Consider the following 25,900-nt stretch of genomic DNA (forward strand, 5'->3'; position numbering starts at 1 on the left):
GAACCTACTATCCCGGGACAAAGGCACAGTGTGGCATCACGACCCGGACAGTCTCAACCTTGCAGCATGGCTCCTGACTTTTCGGAGTTCGGTGCGTTAGACGTTTCGGAGGATTGTCAAAAAATTCTGCAGGCGGCTCGAGCCCCTTCTACCAACAAATCTTACACTTATAACTGGCGGAGGTTCTGTGAATGGTGTTGAGGACAGCAAGGCCTACAACCGTTGACAGTGACGCCAGAACAAGTTCTACCTTACCTGCTTCTCTTGGCGGAGAGGGGTTTATCCTTCACTTCAATAAAGGTGCACCTGGGGGCCATCTCGAGGTTCACGAGGAAGACAGTCGTCTCCTCTATTCAGCAACAGACTTGTGAAACACTTCACGAGGGGTTTATTTCGAACTTTTCCCCCGGTAAAACGTTTCCCTCCAACTTGGAGTCTCAACACAGTGTTGGCAGGCTTAATGAAACCGCCTTTTGAGCCTATGGCCACGCATGAAATTCATATCGTGGAAGTTGGCATTCTTAATTGCTATCACATCAGCTAGGAGAATCTCGGAACTGCAAGCGCTGGTCGTAGACCCGCCATACTGATTCTTTAAGGACAAGGTGGTCCTGGCAACTAATCTTACTTTCGTCCCAAAAGTTCCGACAGTGTATCACAAACACTCATCCATTGTTCTACCTAATTTCTTCGCGACCCCCTTCATCGGCAGCAGAAAAAGCTCTTCATACCTTGGACGTTAAGAGGGCTCTGAAATTTTACCTACATCGTACACAGGAACTCGGGTCTACTCGACAACTGTTCATCGCATATGGTCCGTCGACGAGGGGAAAAGCGATCTCTACAAGGATTGGCTCGATGGGTCTCATCGACGATTCCGTTTTGCCACTCGAAAGCGGGAAGGCCGCTGCAAGGGCATCCTAGAGCCCATTCTACAAGATCAACGTCCTCCTCAGCAGCATTATGGGCAGGAATTCCGCTAACGGATATATGCCAGGCTGCGGCATGGTAAGTGCCCCACATGTTTACCCGCCACTACTGCCTTGCCAGGCAGCATGCGGCCGAGGTGCAGATGGGAAGAGCTGTCCTGCGCCATCTGTTTCAGTAAGGTAAGCTCCACGCTGTGGAGAATCTGTTTTCTACCTTTTGATGACAGTATACTTTATGTGGGTAAGGTTATATGAGTAAACTTATTCCTGCTGTAAATATGCATTGTGTATTATGGTGAGGGTATATTACATTACATTCTCACCGCCGTCTCAGGTGTTACTGCTATATAATCTATTCTAAGCATGTGAATCCATGAAAGATCCAATGCTGGAGAAGGGAATAGTTTCTTACCTGTAACTCCATTTCTCCAGCATGGGTATCTTTCATGGATTCACATGCGCCCGCCAACCTCCCCGGAATGCAATATATTTGCGTGATAAGTTTAACCCTTCCTACTTTGGAGGGGCCGAAATCTGAAGGGGAGCCGCGGGGGCGGGCCTCTTATACTGGGACGGCCTACGGAGCATGCGTAGGCGGGTCCTAAAAGGACGGAGATAGGACACAAAAGTGTTGGAAGTTTTCCTATAGGAAAAGGCTATATATGTGTACTGAGGATCCCAGTCTGACGACGGGGAATATTCTAAGCATGTGAATCCATGAAAGATACCAAATGCTGGCGAAATGGAGTTACAGGTAAGAAACTATTCCCTTCTAAATAACTGCAGTGTTTAACTGGAAGCCAGTGAAGTTATTTTATGAATGGAGCAACAGGAGAATGTTATGAATGCTAGCTGTATTGTCAGGTTTTTGGCTTACCTGGGTTTGGCTGAAGACTCTAGTGAAGAGCTGGTGCGCCTGTGCTGCAAACAGGACTCCAGCAGAAATGGATTGATCCTCTCTGGACACCAATCTCAAAGAAGGTTGAAAAGAGTAAGGGGTAAAACCTTGGAAGATGTTTTGAAGTGTAGCAAATCTGGGAAATCATAGTGTAGCATGAAATTGGAATGGGCAACAAGGTCCGCGGATGAAGGAACTCAAGGGCTAACTAAGTTTGGCGCAGGAATGAAGCTACAAATGGGCACAAGACAAAAGCGGGTGAAGATGGAAAACTCACTTAGCCAATACAGCTGACTGGGAAACCGAGTGGAAAGGTTTCAAGACGGGCAGGAACAAGGAGAAGGTAAGTGGCTCAAGACTGGAAGGAGGAGCGCTGAGCTAAAGGTAAGTGACCCTTAGCGTTGAGATGCACTGTGCAGTGATTTATATAGACAGCATTGTGAGCCGCAGTCCTGTTGCTGCTACATTGTTCTGGCAACACATTACGCCATGACGGATGGGACATGTACACAAACATGCGTCTCGTACTAGATGAGGCTGGAAGCACTGTTGGCGCTACTATGAGGTAAGCAGGGTTAAGTTTCCATCCGTGCCATAGACGTGATGGGCACGAGGAAGCTCGACAATTAAACAGTTTGTAGTATAATATTTAGGCAATGTTGGTTGTAGACTGCCATGATATGAAAGATTTGCTAGTTATGTTCTACCAATGGCTCTCTTTTGAAAATTGTGCACACAACACTGCTACGTTCACCTCCTTAGATGACTCCCCTTGCTTCCTATATTTTCATAAGCCACACAAACTATTGTCATGACCATTTTTTTTTAAATGGCACGGTTTACCCAAGTATGACCTAGTCCACCTTGCCCCCAATACCTTGCCATTAAACTGAATCGTCCTCATATCCTCCCTTCTCCCCCTTCAAATAATCCAGACTAGGACTGCGAGACATCCTTGGCCTCAAGCCTAGGGACCACATCTCCAGCCCCAACATCTCTCCACTGGGTGCGACTATCAAGTTCACAACCCTCTGCATCATCCACATGACTTTCTGGGGCCTCGGACCCCGCTACATCAAACGCGCTCTCCCTAAACCACCTCCGTGCAAGAGCCCTTTGATCGGCAGAGTTGAAGCTAGAAGACCAGATGTTTTTCCAAGTGGAGAACTGGGGTAGATCTCTTGGCAGGAGCCTCTTTCTGGAATGGCTTCCCTGCCCTTCTCGGGGGTTGAGCCGGATCTCCTTAACGTAAGCTTCTCAAGTCCCTCCTTTTCTCTTATTCCTTCCCTCTACCCTGCTAATGCCCCACCCCCCCCCCACCCCCCCTCTGCTGCATGGACTGGCTGCCTGGTCCCTTCTGACTCCTACTACAGGGCACCAGGCCCTTCTCGCCCGGTCTACCCCAGCTCTGTTCTCACTGACCTCTCTAACCCCTTAACCTGCACTTGCCCTTCTCCTGACTAGCCTGGCAGGGTGTGCATCCCTACCAAGCCTGGTCCACCCTGTCCTCGCATTTAGCATCCCTTGACACTTCCCCACCTGGTCTCCCCGTAGTAATTGCCTAGCCCCTGCCCACCCCCCTGCCCATTTCTCCAGATTTTGAAGTGGGAGCATTTTCATTTTTGGGGAGTCTTTGCCTATTTTTACAGAGTAAAAGTGGCAGATATTTATCTGAAGGGCTGCCTTTGTACTAGTATCACGCCAATCTACCCAGCACTTCACTTCCATCTTAGCATTTTCCTTTCCACCCCTACCGGCAACCCACTCCCCTCCCCCATGCACTTGCACAATCCGAATGACACAAGGCCTAGTAGGACCATTGTTTTCTCCCCTCTTTTGTCTTGTGGTGCCTTGCAACACCATTCGATGTATAGGCGCTTTATAAATAACAAATATAAAATATACCTGAAATAGCCAGAGCACATCTACCTCCTTTTCCAGCTCCACTCCTTAATATTATACTGCTTGCCATATATGTTCATATAGCACTACTTTCCAGTCAAATGGTTCCTGCAGAGTAATGTCCTGCGGGGCTCTATGCACCTAATCTCGGGCAAGGTTGAGCCTTTTGAGACTAATGCATTGGTAAACTGGCCCAGTTTAAAAATAGTAATTGCGAGTAGGGGGATTTTGATGTAGACTAGGATTGGAAGAACGCTTTCCCCTCATATTTGGAAGTTTGAGATTACAATGACATCCCATCTGAGGTTCTTTGTTCTGGAGAATATGGTAATCTTGGAACAGAAGGTAGGTTGTAGGTTGTAGGTTGTGGGTGGTGGAGGTCTTCATATTTTCGCATGTTTCCTTTAAGCTTGATGGTGTCTTCGTGCATCCCTGTCTTGAATAGAAAGGTCCCTGGATATGCTTGTCATCCATTTAGGAGTGTGTTAATTGTTAATTAAGATCATAAGGGACTTCCTGTTGACTTGGAGGAGTGATGGGAGACGTGATCCATGGTGGACTTTGTATGGGTTGGGTGAGCTAGATTGAGTCTGGTGGGTTGGTTAGAAAATTCCAGAACCAGTCGAGGATCTGTCCAAACATACTAGCTGGAGCTTTTCCAGCAGATGGTAGTGATTTAGTGTTGAGCGCAACTTTTAGGCCGCAGAGGATTAGTAAGGAGGGCATCACCTTTCAGTTCCATAACTGACATTAACCAGACAAAAAGCTGAGTGGACTTGGTGCATGTTTGTGGTTGAAGCCTGATTTTTGGTTAAGCATGTTACTCTCGACTTGATCTGCTGTTTAAGGTTGGGTTTCTTTCTTCATACTGCGCGATTACTGGTTGGTCCCGTCCCGGGCGGTAGACCAGCTTTGTGCAAAAGGCACCAAAAGCAATGCCTCTGTGCACGTTTGGGGTTATTTATTAGCAGTTACTCAGAATTTTATCTTTTGACTGCTAAATAACACTCTATGAAATGCTTTACAATTGTTTTGAGGAAAAATAGTTGAACCGCCTCATAAGCTGCATTGGCCTTTTTAAAAAAAAAAAAAAAAGTACAGATCAAGAGGAGGAAGGGTGTTGAGCCCTGTATAGCAAGTAAACATTTCGAAATAATTCATGTTCTTTGTGCACTCATTTAAGACTGTTTTTGCGTAAGCTGTACAGTTTTATCTACAGCCATCACTGCAGCTCAATGTGCCGCCATCCTGGTGACTTCTCATTAATACCCTTTTTGTGAACCACTGCGGTCTACTGGTACTTGTCCAGTTTACATGGAAGCTCAAATTAGTGGGGGGAGGTCTGGAATTTCTGTGGTGAACCGCTCTGCGGCTTCCGGGATATGAAGAATAGTGTTTTCCCTTCGTATACGACCCTGAGCTTGGCAGGGGAACATCATTGAATTTTTTTTCTTGTGGTGTTTTGCAGTTTGAAAGGGGTTTCCTCTGATCCTGTACCTATTGGCTGAAGTCTGGGAATAAGCAGATCATCGCCAAGCCCCAGGCGCGAGGGTTGTTCAGTAGGGTTGGAGGCGGGAAGTCCAGGTGGACTGACTGTGTCACCCAGATGGGAGGCTCCTTTCACAGTGGGGTCGGGATATCTCTGTGACGGTGAAGGCAAATGGTGCGGTGCATGTCGCTGCTTCAGCTACCCGGCACCCTTGGAGCTGGCCCTGCCGAGCCAGCCGCGGCGGCAGCTGTTGGTGGGGGCATGATCTGATGGCCGACAAGACCTCACGGCATGGGGCGCCGAGAACTCTAGGTATTTCCGGATATGTGCGTTTCTGGAGGGTCGTGCTGGCTTCCTTACAATCCGCAGTAGATCCGCTGCACTTTTCTGCTAGTTAATGAAGCTGGAGTATATCTGGAGTGCAGGGTTGTAGCCACATATCAAAGCCTTCGCTGGAGCACTCAGGCTGCGGCCATTACACAAGCCGCGCAACAGCTGCCCCCACACCCCACCCCAAGTTTCCCTCACTTGAGTGCATGGGAACTGGCACCGCAGGGTCCCTTTTTAAAAAAAAAAAAAGAAAAGAAATAAAATAAATAATAATTATTTGTGTTTAGGTCTTGGGACATCCCCAAGGCAATTGTATTGAACAAGGGTGCGGGGGACACCCCGCTTCCCTTCACTATAATGGCACTGAATGGGATATTTATGTGTTTCGCTGTTAGTAATTTTCGTTCCGCTGAAATTCAAATATCCCTTTCAATGTTTGTGTTTTTATTTTTGTCATTTTTACGGATTCCCTTTCTCTTAGCCATACCTTAATGGTCCAGGCAGTTTTTGCCAACATCTGCTCCCCGTCACTGCCCCAGGGATCCCTCATCCTTTCTTTCTATTGATACTTTAATGTCGCCTACACACAAACCCCCCTAACCCCAACCGGCAAAGTGAGCACCTCACTCAGTTCAGTCTACAACAGATGTGCATTGGTGAAACTGGCCTACAGGGTCAGTTATTTAGTTCTGATTAGATCTGGGTGTCTGTTTCGTAACAGTGGCTAGATTGCAAGTAGTCCAGACCAGTACGATTTGTGCCATAGTTGTGCTTAAGCAATTTGAGCGTGTTTCTGATTTCAGGAAGAGCCTTCGTTTGCTACTTTATAGAGGCAAGAATTAAGTTCAGAGTGCCTATAAATGCCTGGAAGGGGTTGTATCCGGTTACTTGGCGGAGAGGCTTACAAAGAAAAAAAGTGAAGAACCTGAGATCAAGTAATACCAATTTACCTGAGGTGCGGAGAGCCAAGTTAGTCTTGGCGAAAAAGTGTCTTCTTGGTGGCGGCTCCGGAAAGTTGGAATGCTATGCCTCTGGATCTGAGATGTCAATCCTTGGATATCTTTCAAAAGAAACTGAACTTTCTTGTTTAGATGGGCTAGACTGATGGGTTTAGACTGTAGTTAGGAACTGTCTAGGTCATCTTTGGGTGAATTATTTTCTCCCTGTGCCCGTATGCCTCTGTGCCTTTGTGGTTTACGTGTTTTATAATAATGTGGAGTTAAGTTAACATAGTCCCTATACTGCATCTCCTTTATCTGAGTGATTTGGATTCAGCCTCTTGTGCATCTAACCTTATCCCTAATTGTCACATGTAAATCTCCATTGGTGTGATTGACCGATGTCCTGTATGCGCCCTGCAGAGCACAGCTGACTTGTATCTTTTTATCTAGGTCAAAATTCTGAAGGAGAAGATCGAGGCAGAGAAAGGCCGGGACGCCTTTCCCGTTGCTGGGCAAAAGCTGATCTACGCTGGAAAGATATTAAATGATGACGTTCCTATCAAAGACTACAAGATTGACGAGAAGAACTTTGTGGTTGTCATGGTAACAAAGGTAACTACCTCAAATGTGAACTGTAAGAAGTTGTTATAGTATTTGTAAAGCGCCTAATGCCATTGGTATGGCCTGAAAGCACTGTGTAAAAGCCCTTGGGTGACCGAAGTATAAAGCAGAGTATTTTGGAGTGAGTTTGTGCATTTTAGCCAGTACAAAGTGTCCCTGCTAGCGACCTATTCAAATCTGGCTAGTGATGGTCTGGGACAGTATGCAAGTCAGTGAGACTGATTATGTGACCAGCGGGACCCCCTTTTCTTCGTTGGACTCAGCTGGATTCTAGTGGCAGAGGTGATGGGCCTAATGAGGCGGAGTAGTGAATTATTGCAGATGTATGCGGGTGGGTGGCCTTCACTCGGGAAAGATGCGGCTACGTTCCATTGAGATGGAGTTCTACACATACGAGTCATTGCTGAGATCTAGTTGCGATGTCGGTATGCGGATTGTAGCGTATGAATCTTTTTTTGTGTGCTAGATACTTTGTGTTGTCTCCTCATGTGACTCATTGCTGCCCCACCTACATGTGTGGGGGGCTGGTAGTTCACCCAGGAGGTGGATTAGGTCAGTCAAGATGCAGAAGGGAAGAGCCGTCTAGGTGATCCTCTATGCAGCAGATGCTAAACTGAATCGAGTGCCAGATGGTCGGAGCTTGGACGGAGAAGGCAGATGTCCCTTATTCTGGTTGATTTAGTGTCTAGGATGACGAGGAGAGCTGTGCCTGATCTCAGGTTTCTGGTGGGTAAATAGGGTGTGTGCTTGTGTTGTAGATATTATGGGCATGTGTTGTGCAGAGCATGGTGTGATTATTGCCTTGAAGGTGGATCAGTGCCTGGTTGGCAGCCATGGAAGGGTAGTAGTGATGTGTTCTCTGGTGTCTAGGGCAAGAAGGAAGCTTTCTGCAGTGTTTTGAACCTGTGGAGTTTTCCAAGTTGAGATGCAGGGACGCACAGGTATAAGTTAACGTAGTTCAGGATGAAGAGGACGAGGTATGCAGTAATCAAATTGTGGAAAAAATTTCACCTTTACAAAAAACTGCTGTAGTTTGACCTGGTAAAGGTGTACCCCATTATACCATTTAAGGGGAGCAGGGATTGCAGGGGTGTCCCCGCTCCCTTTGAGTTGACACAATGTGATGGTGTTGAAGCTGAGCCCTTCACCCAAGGTTCTTTACTGTTTTGCAGGTGACGGCTGGTGTGCCTAGAGAGGGAGGCCAAGGGGTGGAGTTGGGGGACAGAGGGCAGTCCTCCGCAGATCGTGATTTCAGATTTTCTGGGGTGGTGATGGAGGAGGAGGTGGTTGGCAGTCATCCAGTGGTCGAATTCTGTGCGGCATGATGCAAGGTTGGGGGGGAGGGGGGAGAGGGGTGGTGGTGTTGGAAGTGTCTTTTGGGATCTTGAAGATTTGTCATCTGTGTAGTTGTTGCAAGACAGCCTGTGTGAGCAGATGAAAGCGGGGAGGTAGAGCAGGGCAGAGGCACCCCTGAGTAGCAGGGTGGGGAGTCGGGAGGCATGTGTATCATTTGGGATTGGTTGGAGAAAAGAGGAGGTCCATTTCAAGGCTGCATCTCTGATGCCGAGGGAGTAGAGTCTGTCTGAGGGTGAGTTGGTCAATCGTGTTGCAGGCTGCTAAGAGGTCGAGACAAATGAGTGCTCCTCAACCGCAGAGTCTGAGGTTCTTTTGAGATCAGACTAGGCATAATCCAGGGTGTCCTGCAGTGTGTGTGGGGCCTGATGCTAGTTGTCGGATGAAGGGATTCCACGTTGTCCAGAAGGATTATGGTATTGCGGGATATCGAACCAGATATTGAAATCTTCTAGCAGGGGGAGGGGAGGGGCTTGGGGGTGAGAAACCAGGATGGCAGCTAAGGAATGGCTGAAGTTTTCAGCGAAGTTTCTGTTGCAGCCCAGGGTCTGCATAGGAGTATGAAGCTGTGGGGGGGTGATGCAGAATTTTACTAGGAGGGATTTGCAGTCCGAGTTGCAGGCTTGTTCCTCGGAGTGTTAGATGGAGAGGATGGATTTGTATAGGATAGCAATGCAGCCTGCCATGCTGGTTCTGTTCTACACAACAGGAGTGTAGTCTGAATGGAAGGCCTCTTGTGCAATTGGCCAGAAGTCTTACAAGAACCAGGTTTCTGTGATGGTGAGCCTTCAGAGGTAATTGAGTCAATGTTGTGGCGTTTCTGCTGTTGATCAGGATGAACATTCATCTGTTGCTAGGTTTGGTGTATGATGCATGGTGAAGGGGATCCAGTAGAGGAGTCCGGGGGGAGGGGAGGGAGGTTTGGATGGCTGCCCCCAGGTAGGGGGTGAAAAGGTAGTATGGACTGGAGGCTAGGGGATGGCTGATGCTAAGAAGGTTGCTGTGGAGATGGTATCAGATAATGTCCCTGTATATATGTTTCTTTATTTGTCAAGCGCACCGGACCCTTGGGTAACTAAGCGCCACAGCATACAAGGTTACTTCTAGCTTAGTTACAGAATGAGGACAAGTACAAACCTATAAAGGCAATCCATAACGGCTCTAACTATTTAATGTCGCCATACATCTAGTCACTGAGAAACTGCATAGGTGACATATATGGGGTAAATGGGAGCGGGGGCTTCAGGGATGTCCCCCGCAGGTTCCCTATGATGTCTCCGCAAGAAAAAGCTACATTCTTGCATGGCTACAGTTTTGTGGGGACATTATCACATGGAGCTGTGGCAATGGGGTTGGGGGGTATACTGGTTGGGCCCCCTGGGTGTGCTGTGTGGAAGGGTCTGAGGGAGCAGGAGGGTATCGTGGCTGCCGATTATTGGTTGAGTATTCTGTGGGTGTGCCTATGGTCCGGGGCGTGGTATCGAAGGTCAAGTGTTTTGTTTGAGGGGCGGTTGGTCTATATAGATGGTGGGGGGAGGAGAGAATGCAAGGTTATGGTCTTCTAGGTAAAGTTTAGTGGGCGTGTGTGAGGGAGGCGACTGTTGGAACAGTTTTTCTGAAGTCCAACTAGGAGCTTAAAACAGTCAACTAAGACCGTACAAGGCTCCACTCTTAGTATAAGGCTCTACCACTGAGTTCATGGTGGTGTAGACCAAGCAGTAGGAAGGGTTGTAGATGCACTTGCCTAGTCTGTTAAGGTATTAGAAACATCTGTAGGTAAAATAAGTATTCTTTTAAGGTGCGGTGGAGGAAACATGATCCTGGCACAGGACCACAAATACCTATCCGTAATGAGAAAAGAGGATCCAAAGGTAGGAGCCCTCCCGTCCCTGCACACTATTAGTATACCGTGTAATAACGGTTAAGTTTAAATCTTCATAAAGCATCTAAATGTAGAGTATTTAGTAAAGTAAATGTTCAATCAAACAATGTTTAAAGCAGTCATGTATTTAAAATTCAAGAGTTTAATTACTAAAGCTCATTCTATGTCAATGAATCTTATGATGCCGGGACCAAAATCAAATTTCAAATATTAAACAGTTTTTGATGTGTACAGTATTTACAATTCAAGTAAAATGGCTGACGCGTTTCGGGATCCAAATCCCTTCTTCTTGAGCCAAACAAAGTGTGAACTGCAAAACCGTAAAATGAAAGTGTCAAATTTCTGACTAGAAAATGGCGATGAATCAAGTGCTTGTAAAGCATGGATTCAAGCACAGGCCAAACCCCTGGATGCGGGATAGTTAACTAAGCATTCACAAGTAAAAGGATGGTACATATTTTTTGTCTAGGTTTCATTTAATCCATTGAGCACCTATCCCACAAGGGAATCGTCAATGTGACCAATATATAATCCTCACAATCAGTACATCTGCATTATGAAAGTACTTGTAACGCGGGCATTTTTCCCAAGTCTGACTGATTTTTGTTTTGAACGGATATTTTGCCAACTACGGCATATTAAATAAAGGTGGAAACCTACCTACCTTTATGACATGTGAAAACAGATACGTGACAGCATGTAAGGCGTGTTATGATATGGGTCCTCAAGCTTCAACAAGGTGGACAACTTCCCTGTTGCCAGGTCGGCAACCTAAATATGAACGAAACAATTGTGATTTAATGCGAGTATAGTCTTGCTAATGCAGAGTATTACAATAAGATTACAGGTGCTGAATACATGGTGTGTAACATGTTTTAAATAATTATAGTTATAAACGGGCGAGAATAGTGGCAAGTAAAGCTACAGGAGTAAATGCACCAGGCATACCTCACTGGGCGTGCAACAGGGTCCGAGATGGCAACGTGCTTGTAAATGTCGTGCGAGCTGACGATAATGTTCCCAGTAGATGAGACAGTCATTACTTGCAGTGCTTTAACGACTTGAACCTGAAACTGTAATGTGGTTCAGTCATATTATGTATTATGGTGACGCCATGAGGGTGCACTCTCCAATAGAATAATGATGCTGGATACTAAGATATTATTCTTACCTAGTACTGACTTATGAGTTGAGCACAAGGTCAGCAAACCGTGATTCATAGATTTGGAAAATTGAAAGCTGCGGACACAGATGGTGCCAATGTTCCGTGTTTCATGGGTTTCGACAGCGGGAAGCTGCGACCGTGAGTATCTGAATGCGGGCGAAGCGTCCCTCACGAAGGTTGCAGTGTAATTCACTGTTTCCTAGGAAACCTTACAAAACGCTGGAACGGTGTCTAGGTAACTGTAACACTGATTACTCTTACTTCAACATAGAGAAAGGACTGCTCGTAATGTTGTATGAACATGCCGGATAATAGGAAGTGGATGTTTTACATGGGCGCCATCTTAAGACAGAGTCTGATGGAGCTAATGAGAGCTTCACATGATCTAATTTGATGTAACTATTCTAAGCATAATAAAAATCGCAGCTCAAGAGTGGTTATATAAGGTAAATGGAACCGATGTGTTCATTTTAGAAATGAAGAAAATCTATTATCAGTGAGTTCGACTGTCATGACTAGTATTCTAATTCCTGATGAGTACTAGGGGCTTGTAGAGATTAGAGTGGTCACAACAAAGCATGTAAAATGTTCATGATACCTATTGTGTTCTACGTTGCTATACTAGAAGTCACATTTACTCAGTGTGCCGGTTGACAGATCCCAGACTCGCCTAGACTTAACAGGTCTTCCACTGTCGGTTAATGTTACAAATGCAATTGTATTATATGGTATGACATTCCAAGTTGATAAATGAATGCGTGATCAATATAGCACGTAATCACTAAGAACATTTGACGATGTCAAGAAGTTCACAATGCCTATTATGTTGTATGTTATACTTCAAGTCGCATTTACTCAGTGGGCCGGTTGACAGATCCCGACTCGCCTAAACTTAACAGGTATTCCACTGTGGGTTAATACATGCTACAAATGCAATATTATGTAGTATATGACATTTCAAGTTGATGAATGTGTAATCAATATGGCGCGTGATCAAAGTACATTTGACAATGCTGACTCCCCCCAGTTCTTGGGGTAGGGTGCCATTCATGGATGATGCCAATTCAATCTACATGCAAGTTAGATCACATACGGTAAAACAATATTTTGTCAATAAAATAAAGGTCAACATAGTAATCAGTCAAATGTATTTCAGATAAAACATCTCCGGGAGAACTCCTCATTGAGTCCTCTAGGATTGAGTGTCCAGAAGATCTATCCAGTGTTTTTCTCTGCGTGAGAGGTTTGATAATCACCCCCCCACCCCCCCGTATGGTTTTTTTAACTATCTCCAAGACCATGTACTTTATTTAGGCTACTGAGTGTTGATATTTTGAAAAATGCCTGGCCAGGGGAGATTTAATGTTACGCTCACCTGGTTCCCTCAGGGGCGTCGATCGGACCCAGACAGCTGCGGTCTCCACCGACGTGATGCGTAGTGAAGAGATGACAGTCTGGACTGGCCCGCCTAATCTTGTCTGCTGGACTCGTAGAAGTATTCTCCTGCAAGTGGAGAAAGGGATTTAGCCACCCGTGGACTTTAGTGATGGCCCCCCAACAATTCTCGTTCTCCCCACTAATCACCGCCGATATTCCATTTTGGTAACCTCACCTTATGTTTTTAAATGAGCTCTCCATCCTGCATGGCATGCAGGGGCACATAGATACCAGTTACTTCACTGGGTTGAAGGTAATGGAGGAGTTCCGGAGGAATATTGACTCCTGTGTCTCTAAAGAGTTCAATATGTCTGTTCAATCTTGTTCCATTCCCTCGTTAGTTGCAGCTGGGTCCAAAAGAATATTGCCTGGAGGCAGCTGATGGCGTTCAGGTAAGAGTCTGTATTACCAAACACTGTCCGGTAAAAGTTGCATGAGTTTAACTTGCTGCTTTCTCTCCCTTTATAGGTGCTGCATAGGAAGATGCAGCGAATTAAAGAATAATAACTCCGGTGGTAAAGCAGGTAAGCCTATGGTGGCAAGAGATTGTCCTTGTTGGTTTTCTCGGCTCACCTTGTTGTTCCTTTTGTTTCCCCCCCCCCATGTGCTGGGTTTCGACGAAGAAAATGATGGAGGCAGCACCGAGTCGAAAGATGCGGTGTACTGGTGAGTATAACACGGCGCTGCTGCTGGCGAAGCGACGCGTGCTGAAATAATGTCCTTTCCAGGCTCTGAGATGTGCTGGGTCCGGAATCAGGTAAGGAATCAAATAATGTCTGTGATCTAACCTCTTCTCCTTTCTTTGCCTTTTTTCTAGGAGCTCCGGATTCGAGGCGGGCATGGCAGAAGACTGGATGCTGACTTGCAGACACGGTGAGCGTCGCGCTGCTGGATGCAGAATAACGCAAAGCATGGGTTGCTGTTCGGGCGTGGTTTAAATAGCCTGCAAAGTAGTCCCAGGTAAGAAGTTCCCCAGAACCACACCCGGGTGAAAAATAGTCCCTGTAATAAAATAGTCTCATCCAGGCCTCACGTTGGCTTGGACTCATTTGCAGCATGGTCTGCATAAGGTAAGTAGTCTATGAGCCTGGCGCCTATGGCGCCAGGACTGATTTCTATGATGAGCCTGGCGCCTAAGGCGCCAGGACTGAATCCAAACGGCCCCCAGCCAGGGCTGTTGGGGTTTTAATGAGTTCTGGATGCCTTCTCCCGGGGCTGATGGACTCGCTCCGGATGCCCGGGGGTAGGCATCATGACAATGTTCTTGCATCTGATGTTAGACTTATGTTCCGTTATCCTGTCTTTCACTGCCCTGGTGGTCTGACCAAAATACAGTTTTCTGCATGGACATTTCATAGCGTATATCACACCTTTTGAAATGCAGGTGGCAAAATCTTGAGTTTATATTTTTTCCCCGTCTGAGGGTGTCACAAATTCGCATTTTATCACATTGTTAGTGTGAACAAGCTAAACAAGGATATGTTCCTTTTCTCCTTGAACTTGGCAGCATTTGTTTCTCTTTTGGAGGTTTCTCGGCTCACTAGCTTATCGCTAAGATTTTGTCCTCTTTTGAAAGCCATCATTGGGGTTTTAGGGAATAATTCGTGCAGGAGCGGGTCACTATGGAGAATACTCCAGTGTTTCTTGATTGATCTTCCCACTTGAAAACTTTGTCGAATATTTGGAGATAAAGTAATGGTGTCTCCTTGTTAACTTTAGTAGGGGTCAATAGTTCTTTACTTAAGCCAGAAGATCTCTCTTTTGCCGCTGTCAACCAAGCAGCCAGGCCTATATTTGGTGTGAGAAAGGGCTGTAGAATCAATACAAGTGAAAATGTAGAACACATATGGTCCAAGGAGAAACAAACACTATGTAATGTAAAAAATACATGGTTTATTTAAATACAAGTAGGCCCAGATAAATCTTGTGGTGAATATCACATTGATATCCACAATTACAAAAATGCAACACTACGCTTGAAGGTGCACAGACCAAAGCATATATAACCTTTATTTAGAACACCACACCATAGTTCTAGGCAAGTCAAAACCAATATTTGGATTACTGGTATCGGGTAATATTATCCCCATACATATATATGGTTGCCGTAAATAATATCGCCGGGAAAAGGTTGCGGCAATATTATATGGGTGACCATGTATATGGGGGCAGGGGCAAAAAAAAAAAGTTTGGGGGTTACGGGGGTGTCCCCCGCATGTTCCATACAATAATGTTGCCACAAAAACGTCAATTTTTCAGCGATATTTTTGCATGGCGAGATTTTTGTGGCGATATTACATGGAACCGGACTAATTACATACAATGGTCGATCCTAACAGTTGTACCGTGACGCTCAGCAAGAAATAACATAGTAAGTCAACTGGACAATATACTTTTCAGAATAGTGGAACACTAATTCCAGGAACAGTATAACCTAAATCTGTGATTCAGGATAAGTTATTCTGTGGGGGTAGGACTTTAGGGTGCAATATTAAAGTACAGCTGCTTTTCAGGTCAGATAAAGGGAAGCAATAACTTCTTATTTTTGGGAGGCACATAGCTATGCAAGGTAAGTAAAACCTGTACACTTTTGTAAGGAGCCACCAGCAACCTAAAAGTTGAGCATGACCTAGGCAGACCTATTCTGGACAGGCTAACAGCAATTCGGGGGAAGCAAGACCCAATTGGGGACACTCCTACAATTATCCTAACAGGAATAATAAAGTGAAATCAACAGCATTACGTTTGGGAAGAGGGGAGCCCAACTCACAGGTGAGTAAGTAAACTTATCTAATTTGGTAAAATGGCGAGACAGTTTCTAAGGAAAGTAAGACTTTGAGAATACTTATTTAAGGCACACAGCTATGGATACTTTTCAGAATGGCAATACATATCGAAGGTAATGGAATGTTACCAGTTAAAGGAATACACATGTTGTTACCCCCCCCCGCACTCCACATAAGGTGGGGTGTGCTGGCTCACTATATAAAACATGAAGGGGGATGGAAATCCCTCTTTACTACTTGTGAGCCGTAGTTCACCCAAGTACATGAAAGAATAATTGCCAGGGGAGCCCATGGGAGCAACCCAGCCAAAGCCCAAACGTTTTAAGAAACTAACTTCAACCATACACGGGAGAGATATAAATAGGTCACTGATCGAGTAAAGAACTAGATGATGATGGTGGTGGTGGGGGGTGGGGTGGGGTGGGGGAGTTACCCTTCACCTAGGGACAAGGTAAAAGTTACCTAGTCAAAGTAAGAAGTTCCGGGGTTGACACGGGTCAGGAGGATTTTGATTGATATGAAAATCTTACCCAACAGCGACCCTGTTCTGGGATGTGGATAATGAGGCAGGGAGGGTGTGCAGACCCGCAACTGCAGAAATCCGAGTTTCCTGCTCCAATAGGGCCCTGGAAATAGTCTTCTGGGGACATTGGTGGGGGACATCGGAGAGCAGGAGATTGACTTATGGAGGAGGAGCACAAGGAGTGTTCTCGTGTGAGTGCAAGGTGTGATGAGATTTCAATGGGTTGGGTGTCTTGGGGTATGCCGTAAGGGTGTATGTGAGCGGATGATGGTCATGGGTCTGGAAGAGAGAAAGGGTGAGGTGTGCAGTGAAGAAAGCACTTGGGTAGTGCAGTGTTTGCGTTTTATGCGATTCTGAGGGCCTGGGGGGAGGTTTGGCAGGGCAGCTGAGAAGGGGGGGGTGGTGATTTGGGGGAGGGGGGTTGTGGCTTGCATTGCGGGATGGAGGGTGCGCATGGGTTTCTTATAGATGTGTTGGTGGGGGCCCAGTGAAGTGGGGTGAGACCAGCCTCTAAATTCGGCAGAAACGAAATGCAGGCCTCCAACACTATCGCTGTGGAGAAATGTATAGTGGTGGCACAAAACAGCAGCTAGATTCACCATGCGACCCTACACTATTCATGTGGGCGGGGGGGTGTAGTGGTGGCACAAAACAACATATATGTAGGTTACTGACCATGCAACTTTGACTTGTTCTCCTACCTGATTGCAGCAGACTGGGGCCGAGGCCTGGCAGGGTCTGGGATGGCCAGAGCGGTTGATGGGGAGGTGCCCTTTGCCTGATACCTTAGCTGGCTGCCTGGGCAATACTGCACTGAGGATGCCTCTTAAGCTGGTATTCTGGATGGCCAGGAGCAGAGCAACCAGTATGGCGGGCAGAGGGTTATGGGGGAGGGATGCAATAGAGGGATGTGAGGGGGGGGAGCAGGCTGGGCCTGGCTTACCAAGCTCAATGCACTTCCTGGGAAAAGGGGCCAGGAGTGGGGGAGGAGCCCTAAGGTGTAGAAAAATTGCTCTTGCGCATTTACCGCTTTTCTAGCAGTGCTGTCTTCACACACGAACAGTGGAAAGGGTGGCTATTCTCTACCAAAATGCTTGAGGGTTTGGATGACTGCGGCTGGTACAGATTTTGATTTGAAAGGACATGCCATGATCACAACCAGTAGAGGAAGTTGTCTGCCTTTTGTAAAAGCTGCCCAAACCGGTTTTGCAAGGAACTATAATGCATATTGCAAATTGTTGTCTAGAGTAAAAATGCAGGTTTTAGCAAAATCCACCAGAAAACGGTTTGTGGCATACAATAATGCATTGCTGTTCTTGCAATGCACACATGACCAACAACTGCTCCAGAGCAGTTTGGTCAAAGTGAGGCAGGAGTGTTTGAAGAAGCTGATCCTGTAGAGGGAACTGTCAGGGGAGCGTTTTGGAAGAGTTCATATTAAAAACTTGATGAGGAATGCTTTCAGACCTTTGTGTGCAGAAACCACCAAAGCCTGTGTCCAGGTGAAACGTTGCATTTGGTGTAGCTTTTTGCATGTAATTGTCTTTCTCAAACCCCTAGTATCTCATTTGTGAGGCAACTGGTGTTGAGGAGCTGGACCTAGGCCAGCCTACAGATAAGTGGTTTACTCTGTCTTACACCCCCAAAATATATACAAATGCTCCCAACAGATAAAATAGGAAGTGAAACCCAACAAACACGGGGAAACCGCCACATAGCCTGCCTCTCTGCTTCCTTCTACACTCTCCATAGATCTGTTTGACCAGTCCTACCAGCAAAACGGTGCAACAGAAGGTATGTCCTATTATAACTTCCAGATCTCAAGATCCCCTCGGGAGAATTTTCATTGCTTAATTCCTCCCGCCTTGGAGACACCAGCTCTTTTGCTGTACTTCTGTACTTGGCACCTTTTTAATTTTAATCCGGGATTGAGTCCTTTTTGTAACTCCTGTGTTTTGACCGGTTTGGGATTGTTTCCTTTGTTTTTGGAGTCTGACGAACTCCACCGGCCTCTACTTTTTGTATGGTGACACAGCACTTAGTGTCAGAAATCCTTTAGGTTTAAATACCTTCTTGGGTGACCTACACTTTCAAGAATAGTAAAGTGAAATTGACCTTACCTTTTTTCTCTTTGTAGGTCCAGCACACACCATCTTATGTTGACTGCTGGGGCGGGGGACGGTGTTACTTAGTAGCCCCTTTTCCTACCTACGCATGTAACATTTTTTATGTTACCGTCACTACTTTAAATGGCTGCTGGCAGTGGTTTAATTTTCCTACCATTGTGCTTATCTACTGCAGACTGAATCCTCAACTGCAGTATAGCACCCATGGGTGACCATTTTGTCATAATGGCTGTGGTATTCTTTTTTTCGCCATTTTCTGTATGTGAGGTTTTGCTTGGGTTTTACTCTGCGCGCCAAGCCAGGTTTGACCCCTTTGTTCGTTTTGCCTTTAGCGGGCTTCAGTACTGAAAACAGCATCTGGCTCAAGTGTGGGAGGTTCCCGAATCTCCCCCTGTCCTTTTGTCATTAGGAATGTCAGACTGCACCCAGTCCTGATTGGCTGGCTGTCCAGGACAGCCACCCTGCTATTTGAATGACAGCAAGGCTGTGTATGAATGGGAGAAACCTGCTTAAAAGGTGAGTGTTTTGGGACGGAAGGCAGAGTGGACCACTGGGAAGAACAACCCGACGAAGAAACCGTGAACTTGCTGCATTTTACTGGAGTTTGAATTGCCCAGTGCTGCTGCTGTGCTGGATCTCCTTTTTCTGATCGGCCAGAGAAGCTCTGGAAGGGACTACTTTCCTTTGGTTAGTGGGACCTACTAACCCCGAGACCAACTCCACTTGTCATCCTTCCCTGACTGGCTGGCCTTCTTTGCTGCTGCAATAATCGAGTGCCAGGGGTCGAGAAATCTGTAGTAGAGTGCAATGACTCTAATCCAACCAGGAGTCTTCCCCAGGACCCTCCAGAAGCAGGATGACCAGAGTTGGCCACCTCAGAGTGCAGGACTCAAGGAGTGAAGAAGCCCAACTCGTGTCCAGGATCTGCCGGAGTGCTGTTTACTGAGCGCTGAAACCGTGAAGTGCTGCTGATCTGAAAAGGGCCTGTAGCTGCCACTGACCTCTGAATTGCTGCCGCAGGAATCCTCCAGACGTCCTCCCTCTTGTCCCCATGACTGAGGCCCAGGAACATAGGATCTGCATCCAGACAGAAGCCAGCTGGACCACTCTTCTAACCAAAGGTACTGTTCTGACTTGGGGTGCTTACCTCAGTGTCTATTGCTGTGCTCTTCTCAGTGAGTTTTGCAGTAGCTACTTTGCTAGAGTTGATTTCCGCTCTACCCTTCACAAGTGCAACAGCTTGTGACAACAGTGATTTTATTTTTTTTGTTTTTTATTTCTTCATCAAACTCACTTTGCAAGACTTATCTAAGAAGTGCCTCCACTCCATAGGCTGTGCTCCGATTGACTGGCTGTCCTGGCTCAGTGCAGACTCTTCTAGTCCATTTGACTTTGATATTTACTGTCCGTCAGAGGTGATACGATTAATGTTGGGAAAGGTTTTCATAGGACGATAAGTGCTCACATGCACTGAGAACCTTTTTAAATTTTTTTTTTTTTCCTTCCGTTTCTGCAAACCTCAATCTACAAAGTGTACTAGTGATATATAAATGCCATTAATGTCCTAGTTGAAGTTACCTCAGGGCGTAGGAAGTGTGTAACGAGCATCTCTAAAGAGTATCTACTAGCTTTGATTCTGGAAATGTATTTTAACGTAGAATTGATTGTTACATATATTGCCCCTTTTTTAAAGCATACTTATTTAAAACTGCTGTTAAATAATTGTTTAAAACCTTAAGTGTTACTTGGCTACTTGTGTTTTTCATTGCTAAAGCTCACATTTACCCCTCCTGAAATCAGCCTGGCTGCTCAGTCACACTACCAACTTGTGTAGTACAGGTCTATACCAAAAGGTGACTTACCTAATACCAAGAGGACAAGGGTGGTGTAGTTTCCCACATCTACTACATCAATTCTTGCCTTAGACCCCTGTTCCACATTTTTCCAACTCCCATCCCTGCCTCACTTACCGCCTGGTTCCTTGCAGACTCCGGGAACACTGCTGTTTCTGGTGCATCCTGCAGGCTGGTCAATGACCGTCATCTGGATCCATGGCAGACATCTATTTCTTTTTTTAATTTTTTTTTTTTTAAAGAAACTTACATCGTGCCGGATACTATTCGCCCTCACGGGGACAAAATTTGCTGTTGGTGCAACGTTTGTTAGTTGTGGACTGTAAAATGGCAGTCTATACAACATGTTAGAGAAGCTGGGCATACCATAAATTGGATGATAGTTTTCTATGGAATTAGCCGTTTTGAATAAGGGGGGGGGGTCACTGATGCAGAGTTGTTTCAAAGGGCCTTTTCTTTCAATGAGAGAGGCAGCGTTTATCAGGTGAGATCTCTCATAAGGTCCTTCGTAGCGACATGAATACCAACCATAGGACCCACTGCTTGATCTGTAATGACCAATCCAATAATCTGTAATGATACCTATGTCTGTTTGTATACAATGTGCCATTTACTGCTACTACGTCTGTACCGTTGGAACTAAGCGCATGCAAGTAACAGCGCCTCGATGCCCTTGGGCTGCTTGCGCGCTTTATAAATATAAATAAATGATTGAACTGGTTTGAAGTGCTTGTGGTTTCTGTATTGCTGATCTGAAGTGATGAGAAGCTTCACAATGGTTATTTGCTGTAGGGGCAAAGTTGCAGAAAGAGTTTGAGAGGGATGCTGCCCCTGCCGGATCCTCTTTTGAATTATCCTTTGAGTGCAGCCTCAAAATGCGCACCTTACTATGTTAGCCCTTGGCTAGTGATAATGAAGGCTTGGCAAGTAAGGTTTGCTCCAAGCATGTGGAGAACTGAGTTGGGTGAGTTTTAATGCCTGGCCAGTAGCTGGTAAGTTGGCGTTCTACCCCCGTTTGAGTGAACGGATGCAATTTTGTCTTTGAAACATTGTCACACATCCATTTAGTGGGTGCTAGAGCCCAAGGTTATTCGAAAGCTTATTTGTGTCTCATCTTCTGCTGTAGCCCTTGTGTAATTTGATTCACAGTATTTCTTTTGCCTGCAGACATTCACAGCATTAACTACTATCCTGGAAAATGGTATCCATGTTACTAATAATGGTAGCCTTTTCTTCAAGAGCAGTGTACGGCAGACCACTAGACGCACAATCCTGAGGAAAAAGGCTTGTTGCACCTCCTGCAAGGTTAATGGGCTTTATTTTGTATACAGAAAGGAAAAAGGTGACCAAGGTGGAACCCAACTGCCACAGAGACCTCTGGATTATTTCAAAGCAGACCAGTCATTATAAGCTACATCTTAGTCTAACAATGGTCTACTGCATCGCCACTTGTGGTGATTGGCGGGCCTCTGTGAATGTTGCCCTCCCTGTGGGCCTAATCGCGTGATGTGCACCTGGTCGTTGACATGAGCTCTGTGGATACATTTTAGGTCAAATTGTCCCCACCATGCCTTCCTGGCGCGGGACTGAATTTGTTGGCGTTACACCTTGCCCCTCGTTTTACAAATCAAAGGACTTCTTGCTCGCCCCCTCAAATCCCCCTCCCTGGAGCTTCACCCGGGCTTCCCCCAGACCGCACCTATCGGCCCGCTCGTGATGGATTTAGGTGTTCTGTTCGTGGGCATCTGGCCGTCCAAATAGGAAAAACATTATTCTGAGGGGTGCTAGTGCCTTCAATCTGAGGGGGGAGGGGGGGGAGGGTTTGGCAGCTCATGACCTCTGCCCAGCTCCCAGGAGTTTGTCCTTCGGGACGAGCGCAGCCCTACCCCTACCCGTACTCGGCCATTTGCATTCCTTTCTGTTTTTGCAGACCTGCAACAAGATACATTTCTATTTTATCTCCCAGGCCTGATGGCCTCCCTGTGAACTCCCTTGTGGGGAAAAGGGGATGGGAAGGTGATTCACCACCCATTGTGTTTTGGGATACTCCTTCCGCTGAGGCCTGTGATGAACTAAGCGTTACCATCTAATATGGTGATGCATCAGTCGGCCGCAGTGGGGGATCGGGGGGCCCAACTAGGGAAACATTATCTTTACAATTATATTCTACTGACACACACATGCTCTATACCTGGGCCAAACTAACATTCCACACCCTGCTGCGTGAGTGCCCCACATTCCCCTGATCAGCGTATTTGCACAACGTCGAATAATGATACACTGCAGTGTCTCAGGGGTGGTGAAACCTAAAATCAATAAACAATTGTCTGGCTTAGCTTAGATTTGACTTGGCTCCATTAACCGGGCAAGGTGTGATGGTACTGTATGGCCTCTCCCTACTGACTATGCACTTCCACCCTCCATCCTAGTTGTCAGAGGGCCCCATTCCTCCAAGTAGGACCCCAAGTAATCATTAACAATGGCAGTCAACTTCTCCATCACCATATTACGGTTTCTGTTCCCACTGCTGTCTCGTGGGAGCCTCCACATTTGTGTTGTAGCCAGTCTACCAGCCCTCAGCATGGCCTTGCATACCCTAGGCAACCTGTATACTTCCAGATCCCTGGCCGGAATCCCCAACATCTGGAGTGGGTACATGCTCAGATGCACCTCCCGAGTATTCCTTAAACCAGCTAAGCTCATGCCAAAAAATGTGTAATTTAGGACAGTGCCACCACATGTGGGAGACGGAACCCACCCAACATCGGCCCCTGAAACAATTGTGAGAGGCCCCCAAAAAACATTTGTGAGGTCTTCAATGGTTCCCTGTGCCACCCTTCTAGCATTTTGTATTTGTGTTCCATGGTGAAGAGGTTGCTGTGGAATCTAATCTGAAAAATCTTAGCCCAGACCACATAATCGCCACCCCCGCAAGCTCTACCCAGAACCTTTTGAATGTCTGATCTCCCAACCTCTGGGGTAGAGACCAATAATTTGTATATGCTCAAACCCTGAAGAGCATCCAACATCTCTCAAACTGGGTGAGATCCTGGGAACTCCTGAGCAAGCCACTTCGAATTGGTGACTATCCCTTTTTAACGTTAAGCACTCAATTGTGATCCTGTCCCAGACCATCCTGCACCTCCTCAACTCCTAAAGCAGCCCTGCTCAAACAGTTGGCCCACCCTCCGACCATTATTGTGCACACTTCATCCCTTGCCAGATTGGATTGGGGGGGACACGAACCGATGCCATGAGAGAAGGCCTGGACGAGAAAGCACTATTGGCTCCACTATTCCCTCCAAAGGTTCCACAGAGTTCCCAATGTAGGGTGTTCCATCGCTGCACCTGGAATCCGCACAAAAGTTGGCTGGGGGGGGCACTGGTAACACCTCAACTTCGGTGGATGCACTAAAGACTTCCAAGTAGGTACAGTAGGTTCTCGGGTCCTCGGAGTGTTCCAGCAAAACCCTTAACTGAGTGGCCTTCTAGTATAAATAGGATTCTGTGAAGCCAAAACCTCCCGCGTCACGCAGGAGCGTGGCACCTCACTCTGCCTTTTGTTCTGCCATGCAAATTTCGAGAGCACGCCCTTCAAGTTGCAGAGGTCGTCTCGGAGCCTCCTTGGAAGGCGGAAAATGGAGCAAGTGGGGATGTTCATTTTTGCTGATATAATGCGTCCATCCCAGGAAGGGGTGGGGCCCACCTTCTAAGGTCCTCTTTGATCTTTGCCAGAATTGTTTCAGGAATATAGCTCGGGGAGGATAGCTCGGGGGCAACGGGCTCGCCTTGGAAGCAACACGTCATGGAGCAACGCTGTTTTGATCCACGGTCTGCGCTTAGAATCTCTGGGTTTTAAGTGTGTTATAAATAACCTGACCTAATTGGGTTGAAATTGGCCTTGACTAGACCTGTAGGATATCTTGGCAAAATACTTTGGCTGCGTCTGTTCGACCCTCTTCACTAAGAATGGAATGGGCGGTCAGGCCGGAGCCTTTTTGGTCCACAGGCATAATGCTGGATTTGTCATTTATTTTCAGGCCCGAAAGGCGTCCATAGCGCTTATTTTGTTTCAAGAGTTTGGGGAAGAGATGAACCCACCTCTGTAAGGTATCCCGGGACGTCATCTGCAAAGAGGGATAGTTCGGACTTCACCTCACCACTTTGGATGCCCTTGATCTCCTGGTTTGCCCTGATCGTGATGGCAATCTACTCAATCGTGCGTGCCTACAACAGTGGTGGCAGGGGGCACCCCTGTCTTGTGCCACATGTCTGCCGGAAGGAGTCAGACAGGATGTTATTGACCCTTACTTGTGCCATGGGCAGCATGTAAAGGGCGCCTACCCATCTAAAGAAACCCTGATTTAGGCCCATCCTCCCCAACACCATTGTCCTAAAATGCCACTCCACCCTGTCAAAGGCCTTTTCAGAGTCAATCGGGATCAGGCAGGCATTGTTCCCCTGGGTGTGAAGTGTGAACCTCATGCATCAGGTGGATGGCCTTTTGAATATTGTCTGAATTCTGAAGCCCACCTGAACCCCAGAGACGGGAGTAGGGTTTCCAGTCTGGAGCACAAGATTTTGGCTGGGATTTTTATGTCGTTATTCAGCACCGAGATCGGGCGGGAAGAGGCTGTTCCCCAGGCAGGAGGAGGTAATGGCATAGGAACTCCTTGGTGGTAATAGTTGCCAGTGGGGGTGGATTGGCTGTAAATGCATATTTCCTAAAGCACACTATCAGCCACCTACAATTGTCCCAATTCAAGATGGAGAGTTTCCTGCACAACAGTGATTGGTCCAGAGACTATTACGATGCAGTTTGGAACTTCAGGAGAGGTTCTACACTGCCTTTAATTCAAGATCTGCTCAAGAGAGGTCACATCTTTGAGTTCCAGTTAAACATAGAGAAACCAGAGAAAAGCCCATTTACAAGACAGACAATGGGGAGTGCCTGAGAATCAAAATTCAGATAAGTGACTGAATCTAACAGAATTAGTGTTTAAGGAAATGTTTAATTCAGATACAGGAAATGGAAGTTGCATGTAAATTAGTTCTAGTTCTGATCGTACAGAAAGTATTGGCTCAGATTTGTAAAGTTGCTTGTTTATTTGAAAGCGGTTTCAAGATGCAGTTTCAAAAGAACCTGCGCCCGCATTGACAGCTGTGAATTTGTTTACTTCAATGAAGCCTTGCCTGCGCTTGAAGCTATCTGAATATTGACATTGTGTTTAGGGGTGTCACGGTATTAGTTTTATGACGGTACAATAACCTTCTTGCCAAATGACGGTATATCATGGTTATCGTGGTATAGCAAGTGGAGTTAACTAATCTTAACAAATATTTTCTAAAAGGTTATAAATTGTCAGATTTATCATCACAAACAAAACCAGGCACCCAGGGCCAGAATTGGGCTTTTCAACATACTTTCCACTGAAATGCCACCCCTTGCTTCCACCAAACACAAACACACGTGTGGAGAGGAGGGAGGGAGGGGGGGGAGCAGAACCCTGCTGCGACTGGCAAAGCGAACTGAATAGCTTTTCTTAGGTTATCATTTTTAGGCTTTTAGCTCCCCCACTGGCTACTGCTGAAGATGAACATATGAACATGGTGCCATCTTGATAACCTGCATGCCACAGATGAATGGAGTCTGATGGTAGTATAC

The 25,900-nt window shown here is 46.4% G+C and overlaps 1 protein-coding gene across 1 annotated transcript in view; it reads left to right on the plus strand.

Moving 5' to 3' along the window:
* RAD23A (RAD23 homolog A, nucleotide excision repair protein) overlaps positions 1–25,900 on the plus strand; it is a 245,568-nt gene that overhangs the window by 67,230 nt on the left and 152,438 nt on the right. The window contains exon 2 of the mRNA XM_069604181.1: positions 6,940–7,101. Within this exon, the coding sequence (XP_069460282.1) occupies positions 6,940–7,101 (162 nt within the window). The remainder of the gene's footprint in view (positions 1–6,939; positions 7,102–25,900) is intronic.

Source organism: Ambystoma mexicanum, chromosome 3q, assembly GCF_040938575.1.
Source record: "Ambystoma mexicanum isolate Mex_15411 chromosome 3q, UKY_AmexF1_1, whole genome shotgun sequence".
NCBI lineage: Eukaryota > Metazoa > Chordata > Amphibia > Caudata > Ambystomatidae > Ambystoma > Ambystoma mexicanum.